An 11,560-nucleotide genomic window follows, 5' to 3' on the forward strand; every position below is an offset into this window, starting at 1 on the left:
AGTAACCATAAGGTAACTGCCATGTTGGGCTCTTATGGTACTCAGTGCATCCCGCGGCTGGGGGCTGAAATACAAAGAAATGCTGTTCCCTCCTGCACAAGACGCATCTGAATACTAACCGCCAGACATGAATATACTGCTTCTGTGAATGCCAAAGGTCTCGCGTGTAGAATTTCTACGCGGGGCAGTCGCCTAGCACCTGCTCACTTTTAGTCAGATTCATCGCAGCGGGAGAAACGCACAGTGCAGCTCGTTTGAAAGCGGGATAATATGCGAGGCCCGCAAACTATTTCTCACTTCAAGCGAACGTCGACAGTACAGGCGTGTTTGGCTTTGAGCACGTCTGGTGACGAAGCAAGAGCCATCGCTGAAAAGAATGGGGAGCCGAAGCGGAGGCATCAAGACTGGGGAAACATATAAAGGTGAAATACCAGAACAGCGCAGGCATACGACAGAGAAAAAAAACTCGACTCGTGCACAGGATTAGAAGAAAAGTCTCTTAGGTGTTGGAGAGGCGACGAAAAAGGGCGGCGATTGTCTGAAAGCGAGATATGAAGACAAAAGCCTTTAAAAGCAAACGAATGACACTCAGAGATCCCTGCTTCTCAGTGTAACTGCCATTGCCTACAACAACGTGCATTTGATGCCAAGGTGCAAGAATGACGTTCTACTTCGCAACGTAAGGCTCTCATTATTCCTTTTCTAGCGAGGCACCAAAGCTGTAATTCTTCCTTCTTTCTCGGCATCTTTCAGTTCTGAAGAGTCGTATCGAGTCCTTTCTGTAGACGCTAACGGAAAACGGCTTTGGTTCTGATGTTTCTTTTCTCTGTCTCTGCCAAACTCTCGCCGACTGCCACTTTGAGATCTCGACGAAGCACTGGTTGCGTTCTTTGAAATTCCCCCTTGAGAGCTTGTCCGAAGCGAGGACGAGGGGGGTTGTTTTGCAGGTCTGGAGGCGGTCTGTCCTGTGAGGCTGCCACGGCCACCTTCAGCTGCGACTCGCGTCTTCCGCTGAGGTACCAGAAGCCGGACAGTGCCCGTTCTGTGAAAAACAGTACAGGAGACCGATAGAGAAAGAGCGAGAGAGAATACACACAGGGATCCGAAGAAGGAGAGAGAAGAAAGCGCAGAACGCCAATGCAAAGGCCAATTAAGAGGCGGTGTGACGACGAATGGATCGATTGGCTGGAACCAAAAACACAAGTATGACAGAGCGAAGCGGCTTCGTTTTCCTTTTCGGAGCTCAGTAAGATATAATCCCATGTATGCATGCTTAGAGCGCCTGCTCGAAAAACGTCACAGGCAACGCACGGCGAAACACGTGAAGAAGCAGGAGAGGGTTTTCTTTTGCTGGCCACGATTTTGGTGAGACATTTTCTGTGCATGTGCATACCCGGCGTCTTTGTCTCACCTTGGGTTGACATCGACGAGTCGTAGATAGCGCAGAGTGGAAAGCTTAGCTTCGCCTGAAGTTTCGCAATACCCAGAGAATAGTATGGAGTATAACAAATGAGTGCCAAGTAATTTGGGCTACACATAAACAAGATGCCGAGTGAAACACGATTGGTGTGAGGATGCAGAAAGCAGTGTGAACGGGCGGTTTTCTTCTGTGTAAGCTGGAAGGCGCCCGCTTCCTTGCATCACGACGAGAGACACACCAGACAGTCTTCCCCGCTCTTCCGTACCAGTTTGTCCAACAACTTTCAAGTTCATGTGATTCAACTCCCTGATAGTCGTGGAAGCGCCTTCTTTGCCTTTCTCGTAGCGCATGTGATAGAGACAATGCAGCAGCTCGTTGACGTCCCCTAGCCGAGATCGGCGACGCGTCAACGCAGGTACCCCTTCAAACACTGAAACAGTAATCTGCGAAAAAACGGAAAGTAACACAGTCTCCACACGAGGTCTATGCCCAGGCCCAGCACATTCGCCACTGTTAGCAGAAGAGCTATGCGTGGTAGTGTGGAGAAATGAAGCACACGGAGGGTGAAGCACAACGACGGTTTGTGTGGTGACTTGCATGCATACAGATAGATACATAGAGATAGATAGAGAGGGAAAGACAGATATAGATAGATATTGGTAGATAAAAAGCGAGATAGATACATATAGATATACATAGATATAGATGGTTATAGATAGAGAGAGATACAGATACATAGATAGATAGAGATACGTATATAGATAGATACGCATACATGCATACAGATCTAACCATGGACCGAAATAATACACAAATACCCTTGGGAATTCCACACGAAAGTACATTTGTAACTCTACGAACGACGCTTGCAGGGGGGCAACGACCTGGGCGACAAAGAACGAATCCCCCAGCAATGTACCAGCACAAATGGGTCCAGAACGTCTTCTTTTTGCTTCTTCATACAAGGTACCTTAGCCTGCTTCGAATGAGATAACCTGCATTTCCTCACATTGGAACGTTTCTTAGTTCAGCGCATGCGGGCCTCTTTCTTCTTTCCTGTCTAAGGAGAACAGAATTTTTCGGCTACATCCACACCTACCCTTCCAAGGTACAGGATGCTCTCCATCCATCCCATAGCCGCATCGCCTTCACGGATTTGAATATGGCTTCTTGAAAATACAATTTAGACGTTGCGATGTGTGAGAATAGAACTAACCCAAACTCTAATTCCATAGAAACACACAAACAGCATCTCTACTCAGAAAGATGAAAGACTTACTGGTGAGTAGCCACAGACGCACGCTTCATTCTCCGGCTCTTCACTAGCGCCTCTCGTTTGGTGCTCAGCATTTCCTCTCTCGGCGTCGGGGACCCCGGGGTCCCGTGCAGGAGCCACATCGCAGAAGACTCGGCTTCGACCCCCAACTGTGGCGAACGCGGGCTGAGACATCTCTGGTCCTGAAGAGGCGGCTGTGCCAGCTGCCTCTGGAAGGTCCGAATGCGCAGCTCCCGCAGCCTGGCAAGGTGATGTGCGGAAAGAGCAAGAGTCACTCTTAGGAAAAACAAAACGAGGGGAAACTTGAAGATGTCAGTTTTAACAGCAGCGCATTTTCAGCGTCCATGATGAGATTCTGCTATCGATGACCCCCGGTTCTCGCTCCGCTTCTAACCAATGTGTGAACATCAGATCATTTTACTATTTAAAGTCCAAGGTTCTCGGACCAGAGTCTGAATTTTGCCATCCTCAGCTTCTCCATCTTTGGCATTACTAAACAACCGTGTCCCATGGAAATGGAAAAAACAACATGAAAAATACGAAACACTTCTAGGCTCAAAATCTCGAGGGACCCGGCATTCAAGAACAAGATACGAGACCGGGTGTAGCATCGTTGCCCCTCACCAGGTCAGCGTTTTTCCCTGGGATACAGTCGGAACTGCCGTCAAACGGAGCCGCGTTTCCTTGAGAAATGGACATTCCGTCATTTCTGTCCAATCCTTTCTCGTCAGAAGCCCACTCGGGAAACCTGTGGAACAGGCGAAACCGCAGGCGCTGTTTGCGGATACAAAATACCGTCGGCGCGTGCCACAGCGCCCCGCCCTTTCATCTTTGACTTCGAGTACATAACCCTAGAGAGACTGACGTGTACGATTGTGGAGGTAGGAGCAGCCGGAGGACGAACCCGGAGAGAACTCCTGGATTCTTTCTCAGAAAAAAGTGGAGGATAGAGACAGGCGAGTAACTCGTGCTCCCGTCGTACGAAAGAATACATATCAGGTAACTCCGGCGATTGACGTCCAGACGAGGGCGACACGCACAGACTTAGAGCGACAAAGCAACGTTTCACTCTCTCGCATATGCGTTCTGTGTACAGCGCACCTTAAGCATCCTTACTGCATGGAACGTTGATCGATCTTCATCCATCGTCTCAGCAACTCCTCGCCTTCTTCATAAATCTGCTCACAGCGGATGTCTTGCGCAGGCGCTTCGCCGCCGGCGACCTCCTGAGAGCAACAGCCAGAGACAGAATCGGATTGAAAATTCACGTGTTTTGTGAACCATTCTCCATGCGCTGTCATGGGTTGAACCATCAGCGCTTGAAGCCTGTACTTCAACCGTTTCACTGGCATCAGGGCTGTCGGAGACACACAAAAAAACTTTTATACTGATGTCGCGATCCGACATACACGCACATACAAGCACACGCATATATATAAATATATATATATATATAATACACTTCTACGTATCATGCTCAAATGTATCATATATCCAATGGAATCTGGGCGACAAAGTGGGTATGTGTTAGCGTCGCTCCACATGCGTGACGTATCTGAAACTGCAAAAGGAAGTAGAGAACAGTGTACCCCATCTGAGCGAGTTACACCAGCGTCAGACAAAGGCAGCACGCACCTGCAAAGCTCCGAGCAGTTCATAACTGCGGAGCTGGTGGCGGAGCGTGTCGGCAAGCTGTGATTTTGCTGTAAAGAGTTGCTGGGGGCAAAGGAACGCGGAACAGAGAAGCGCTCATTTGCGACAGAGATAGTCGGCCCAGAAAAAGGATTGCTGCGCAGGGTGCGTCCTCCGACCGGTGAAGCCTTATGAAAGCGATGCCCTTTCCGTCCCAGAACAGAGGATTTTGACAGATGTTTTACGAACGCTATTCACAGTGTATATGCTCTAGTGCTTGGGCTACGAAAACGAAGTGACGGAACACACAAGTCCCTTCCTCCACCATGTTTACTCATATTGATATTGTCACAAGCAATGAGGACGGCGTCAGGTGTCAGGCGTTTCGGACAACAGCGCGTTTTCCTGCATGCGAAAGGAAGTCTCGGTGAGCACTCTTCTCCTCTCTTGAAATCCTCTTGTCGGAACCATTGACGGAAGAAAAAAGGACCAAAGACGGACTTGTGGAATTCGGGGACAAGATGTTGTACTGTACTAATCGACGCTCTCGTTCTAGAGGAGTCTGGCTGGAAGCGTTGCGAGTTCCCGGGGATGTTAGACTTTTCATCTTAGCGGGCATTAATAAAGGGACGCACCTGGAATTGTTCGGAGAGCGTCTGAATGTCATTCTGGACTTTTGCAAGCCTATGAAGCAACTGACGAGGATGCCGTTCAGGGCCGTAGATGCGAGCAAACTCCTGGTCGAGGCGCTGCTCAACTATGAAGAGGTCCGTGGACATGCACTCGAACTGAGTCAGAAGAAAGAAGCAAATCCAGAAGGAACACCACTCCTAAAATTCGCGTGTTTGATTCGCGTTTAGCCGCTAATACAAGCACCCAAGATACACTGTTCTATCTCAAGTTCGGCCAAATGTCATGTTACAGTAAGCAGATCGCATGTCTTCTGCTACTTGAAACCTTCGGGTTATATACTACACAGTGCTTCTGGGGTTTAGTGTCAACGCGCACGGCAGAGTACTCAACTAGGTGCCTGTGAGACTGTGGTCCCGCTAATGAGAATCTGATTTAACCCTGTGCTCTCCTTTCGGCCATTTTCACTCAAAGAAACGCAACCAGATGATTGACGCATCTCAACCGGTGAATTTCTGCTGCGATATACACACGGGGTTGCCCGCAGCCTTCCCTACCCCGATTTCATAGATTTGAAAAAACATAAATTGGGCATTCCGCAGTCCACCGAAGTCATGCAAGCGAAATCAGGCGCGCGAACAAGCATTCGAACGATCGGGAGAACTGGCAGTGCATTGTGGTTCCCGGTCCGAATGTTTGACCGTGCAGACGCGAGAAAACTCACTCTGTCGCGAAGTTGGTGAATTGCGTCCTCCATTGGCGATACGTTTTCGTCTAGGGAAGTATTTGAAGTCACGGTGAATAGGAAAAAAACGACCGAGTAACTGGGGAATTTGCCCCCCCCCTAACACTCGTGACGTCGCGGCTGACGCGTCTAAAGCAGAGGGGAGGGAGACCATTCGCTTTGGACAAGAAGTGCTTGTTGTCTATGTCAAAGAGCACTTCCTTACGGTGACGATGAGCTCAATAACGTTTTCATAGGTTATGGACTTCGTTGAGTGAACCAGCATGTGGAAAAGGAATTGTTCGCGTAACCATCGCTAGTGCCGGAGAATCGGAGACAGGGAGTCCCTCGCGCATGCATTAAAGGGAAATGGACGTATCTGTGAAACGGAAACGAATTACAAATGACCTGTGTAGGCATGAATGCTGGAAGATGAGTCGAGATGAGGGAAAAACGTCAACACGGTAAACTGACGTATGTGGCTGGTTCTCTGCCTGAGTAGTGGCAACCTGGTGGCTCCCTGTCTTGTCCTCACGCATGCACGCGTATCTTGCAGAAGCTTGTATACGAAGTGGCAGAGTCGGGAAGTCACAACCGCGAAGTCAACGAATATCCCGTCTCACGCGCTTGTAAAAAAGGATATTCTGTCACTTTTCAGAAATCCGAAGGCAGACGAAATGGGGGGGGAACCAGCGTGCTGTACGAACAACAGAACTTGATACGGTGCCAACTTCGGCCACGTATTTTCCTCGACACTGCGGTCAAACTTGAGCAGGGAAACGTTCTCCGGTTCTGCGATTTACGACTAAAATTGTCTCTCAACCATTCTACGTTATCAGAGAAAATACGACAGTTTTCATGCGCAGTGTATTATTGCTTTGGTGTGTGAACTCCTGGACAGTGACACCGAAAGCAAATCGGTGGTAAGGGGTCGTTAGGAGGTAAGTCGGAAACCGTTGTGTAACCTGTCCAGTTGGAAGAAGCGTTTCAAGTGTTTCGCTCGATTGGATGCGGAGTGTATCTGAAGACACATTAGCTTCGTTCTGTGGCGGCGGCATTCGTCTGAATCCTGTACTTTTCTAGTGGATTAGGCCAGCAGCTTAAAAGAGTCCGTAAGCGAACACTCCTGCCCTCACCAGAGAAGAAATCATGGAAGAATGTATTCCTGGAATACTACATGTATCGGGCTAGAGGTGCACCACGTTTTTGTGGTGGCATACTTCACTCTAGATCATATATCTCATGCGCGTGTCGCCGACATCTTGTGCTTCATAGAAGCTGATCAGCATTTCCCTGTCCCCCATCTTTTTGCCGTTGTCACCGCAAGTTACACAGTCAAATAACAATCGAATAATATTGCCGACCTTGGTTTAGTCTCTGCAAAGGCTTGAAACAGCTCTTGCATCAGACGGGCGCTTCCGTGCCACCCAGCGTGCGGTTACGGTGTACTTCTACCGCGGGATGAGCAAGCGTCGCAGCGAAGGAAAGACGTTGCTCTGCACGATTGATGCCTTAAATGAGAATGTGACGGCTATCTTTAGTTGATTCCGTTTTTTCCATTGCCTTCCCCCGCAGGCAATTCCCGTTGCCTGTCGCTGAAATAAGATGCTGGTAGTGGCTGCTATTGTCTCGACTCGAGACCCTGAGCGCCCCTTATCGTGAAGCTCGCACTCAGGTACAAATCGCTCTCTTGCATCGATGCTTGCCATCGTCAGCAAAAACGCCGTCGCAAGATGATGTGCAGCACAATTCAATTAGTCTTGTCTGTATGGGTGCCCTTGTGTTTGTTACTCTCTTTGCAACAAAAGACATTCCAGCTTTGATTAGTAGACATCAGAGCAGCGCTGTTACGCGCGCGGTGTCCCCTAAGAAAACAACACATCCACCCACTACAAGCCGGCAATCACAATAACTGTTGGGGCAGCGAAGAAAGACGCAACGTTAACATGTGGTGTTACGGTCATTACACTACATCCGGCAGACTGTACCAGCTGCTCTAGTTGCCCACCGGAGGCGCTATCCAGCGAAGACCGCCCCGTAGTACCCAGATTTTGTGAAACCGAGAACTGTGACAAGCCCAGAATTTTAACTGACGTGTTTCCGGGAGCCACAAGGGTAGATGACTCAGATACGCAGGTTTATCAGTTGACTATCCCCAAGGGCAACCGGCCAAAGAAAGATGTGTGGTATCATTGCAAGAGTGAAGGGGGGGCAACATTTGCAAGGTGCAACTTCGCGTTGCCGCGGCACTCGCGGAGTCGTCAGAGACACGAATATGCTCCGAGTTGAAAGACACTACTACCATGGTGATTGGTGCCGAACCGACAGAAACAACACTCAAATCTGGTGTCTCGGGTATCGTGCTCGAACGGTAAGACTACACCACTGGCTCTTGCTCAAGCGTGGTGGTACCCCGCAGTGAAAGATCGGTACACTTGAATTGAATTACGAGACCGAGACCTACCAAATGGCGCTCGTCGGTGAGAAGCTGGATGGCCTAGCTCAAGCGGGCACGTTGCAAAGGGGTGACACAACCAAGAGGTTCACCGTTGAGAAGCTGCCGCCGGAGAAGACATTACCGTGCTACATAGGTGTGCAGTGCCAGAGGACAGTTTGAAATCCCTGTGACAACCGGCAGGCACTGATAATGAAGTTTGTCTGGGTAAAGCTACAATAAAAGCAGATCCTACGGCAACGAGTACTTCAACGACACAGGCTGAGACTCTGTCGACTTCTACGACCTTATCAGCCATGTGTCCGGCAAGTACAATTGTGCTGTACCGGAAGGTTCTAATGGTGAGTCTCTTGGCGGGCGTAGCCAAGAGGACCTAAACCAGGACGACGCACTGGTGCCTGACAGCGACTGTATTTAGTGTCACTGTCACGAATAGGAACAACGCAGGCCGTTTGCTATTTGTCTATCTGTACAGTCGATTCTGATGAAGTTCAACTGTCCACCAGGTGCTGCCGCCTCAAGGAAAATGGTTTCTGGTCTCACTGTAGGGTGCACATATGCTGGCGGACAACGATGCCGTGTGTGTTGCGGCTGTGGAGAGGACAACCGTGTTGGTGCCATTTACCCGTCCTCCCATGGCACTCCTTGTGCTTGCGATGCATTATGGCTTTGTGATAATGATCCTTTCTTCGTGAGCGCCTATCAATTGCCAGACTGCCAGCCGAGCAGCGACTGCCTAGCATCCTCGCGCTTTAGGGAAACTGGAAGTATCGGAGGAGTTCCACATGTACAGGTGAATGCATCAGCGAGGTGTCAAACTACGCACGATGGTGGATCACTCCACGACATGATAGTTGCACGTTTTCATCATCAACGACAACCTCACGTCCATCGCCATCCCTAGTCCCCATTCGGCCCAAAGACGAGTTGGACTCCTCGTTTAGATCGTGAAGTTCTTTCTTTACCGGATCCAATTTCTGTTGTGCTCTTCATGACCGTCATGTTAAGTGCATGTTCCCTATTTACCATTTAAAATTGTGTAAATATATACAACATAACTACAATGTTCACGCTCATGGATTCACTGAATCTCGTGCGTAGGGGTGAGTACATGCGTGAGTGTTCCCACGTGTTCGCACTTTCTTCTCGCATGTCCACGCTTCGTGTTTACAGTGCGCGGAATACCTGCAGGGGACACATGAGGACAATAACACACACTGTGAAATTAATAGCAGGGCCCTTCAAAAAATGACACAGTGAAATTAATAGCAGGGCCCTTCAAAAAATGACACAGTGAACATACTGCGAGACCAATCAAAAAACGACATCTTTCGCATAACGGCGACAATAATAAGCAGAGTGTCATCCTGAAGCGTCGAATCGACATTACCCAGAATCCTCGCAGTTGTTACCCCTGTCTGCTTGGAGTACATTGCAACCGCAGGACCTCACACAGAAAACTCTCGAACGATTTAGATGTGAGAGACAGATGCGTCGGGTTGTTGGGCGGCTATTTCCTAGTGACCCAAGGCCACGTGGCAGAGTCCATAAAACGACTGTTCTCGGCCCTTCTGTCTAATATCATTGCACCGTTATTAGGCCCGTTTCGGACACCCTTCTCTACCGAGCGTTGGCGGTTGAGCTAATGTTAGCATCAGTCAGAGGACAGACGAGGGCTGACACTGTTTTTCACGCTCGCCCGCCCGTCCTTTCGCGATGCAGAACATTGCCATCACAACAGCCAACCTCTGCTAAAACACTGACGTCTGTCCACACATCTAACAAGGTTCATCTGCACTGAACAGCGACCAGTTTCAATATTGGGGCTGGCGCCCACACGATTCTACAGATGTTGTCTTCGAGATCGTCGACTCTGCGTGTGAGAAAGCGAGGGGACGTAGTCAAGGACGAATCAGTAAACTCCATTTTCCAGCGTATACGTAAGAGATGGCGAAAGCGTCTTTCGTCTCATAATCCAGTTGACCTATATGCTGGCGATGTCATCCTTCTAGTTCACTCTCCCTCTGGTGTACAGAAAACAGCATTCACGTTCTTGCCTGCCGGCATTCCGAGCAAACACGTGCTCAACATGGTGTGCAGCAGGCATTCACTTCTGGTCTTCGTGGCCGCTGGCGTTTGGCTTGCAACGAGCTGTACGGCTGCATCGAAAGGACTCTCCGCAGCTATAAAACGGTATCCGGGCATGCACGTTACATTCGCTGCCGGACTGGAAGGCAAAACGTGCACCGATACCAAGGGAGAAATTACGGTACAGGTCGCGGCTGACGAAACTGAAGCAACGTTCAAATGTGGCGGTACTGTTACTGCTCTATACCCGGCAGATTGTAACGGCGACGTATGCCCCAACACGGAATTAGCACGTAGAGGGGATCAGAAAGTACAACGGATTTGTGAAGACGCCGAATGCGGAAAAATAAAGGCTTTAAACGATGTTTTCCCCGGTGCAACGAGAGACGATAGTACTGGTGAGCACGTGCACGTCCTGAAGTTCCCCAAGGAGGATCGGCCACAGAAAGACGTGTGGTACCAGTGCAGAACTCCACAGAGAACCAACCCTTGCAAAGTGAAAATCAGCGTTGCAGCGGCTCTCAAGGACCCGCCCGCGGGCCAAATCTGCTCCCAGGATAATTCCAGGGTCACAATAGAAGTTGGAAAAGACACAACAGAAGCTAGGTTCAAGTGCGGTGACACACTAACCACGCTAGACCCGGAAGACTGCTCCGGCGACTCGTGCCAGGAGGAAGTTGCACACGACAACGATGAGCCAGTATCGATGATATATGAAGACGAGAGTTGCAGTACAGCTAAGCACTTAGACCAAGTATTCCCAGGCGCCACGCGTCACGACGATGCCACAAACCACGTTTACAAGCTGACGATTCCAAAGGAAGGAAGGACGACAAAGGCCGCTTGGTATCAGTGCAAAGGGTCAGAACGGAACGGTAACACCCTTTGCAAAGTCAAAATCAACGTCACCGCCGCTCTGCCGACGCCGCCCACTCCAGAGGCGAAGAACAAATGCACCGCCGCCGTCGAGGAACTGAATCTCAGTGCGTCGCCTCAGTTGCCTCTCACATTCGTGTGCCCGCACGACCTTCCTCTAAAGCCTAGTGAAACGAGGGTGTACGACAACCGCGACGGTCAATGCACGAACGAAGTGGACCTCTCTAGTCTCGTAGATGCGACTCTCTCTGGCACAACTCAGGTGGATACGTTGGCACCGGGAGATACCACGTATACATTGACTGTGAGGAGGCTTCCGCCAGAGAGGGCACTGCTCTGCTATAGGTGCTCGGGTCGAAGTGCCTTTTCGGAGTCTTTCAGAAAGGCTAGAGGTCCTGGTGGCGAAAAAGATTGTTTGGTGAAAAGTACGATCGAAGCAGACCCTACATCAACGAATCC

The 11,560-nt window shown here is 49.8% G+C and overlaps 2 protein-coding genes across 2 annotated transcripts; one reads left to right on the forward strand and one right to left on the reverse strand.

Annotated features, from left to right (window-relative positions):
- Positions 1-404: 404 nt before the first annotated feature.
- TGME49_259520 (hypothetical protein) lies at positions 405-6,125 on the reverse strand. The gene is made up of 9 exons (XM_002365105.1): positions 5,683-6,125; positions 4,964-5,116; positions 4,332-4,412; positions 3,813-3,922; positions 3,321-3,444; positions 2,700-2,936; positions 1,686-1,863; positions 1,412-1,466; positions 405-1,042 (listed from the first exon to the last, which is right to left on the reverse strand). Exons 1-9 carry the CDS (start codon positions 5,713-5,715, stop codon positions 703-705), a joined length of 1,311 nt encoding a protein of 436 aa, XP_002365146.1. The 5' UTR covers positions 5,716-6,125; the 3' UTR covers positions 405-702.
- Positions 6,126-10,226: 4,101 nt separating this feature from the next.
- On the forward strand, positions 10,227-11,558 carry SRS26A (SAG-related sequence SRS26A; the record flags this gene model as incomplete). The annotated part of the gene is made up of 1 exon (XM_018781212.1): positions 10,227-11,558. A coding segment is annotated over one exon (1,332 nt), but the record flags the coding sequence as incomplete, so codon positions are not given.
- Between the last annotated feature and the right edge of the window lie 2 nt (positions 11,559-11,560).

The sequence above is a fragment of the Toxoplasma gondii genome, chromosome VIIb, assembly GCF_000006565.2.
Source record: "Toxoplasma gondii ME49 chromosome VIIb, whole genome shotgun sequence".
NCBI lineage: Eukaryota > Apicomplexa > Conoidasida > Eucoccidiorida > Sarcocystidae > Toxoplasma > Toxoplasma gondii.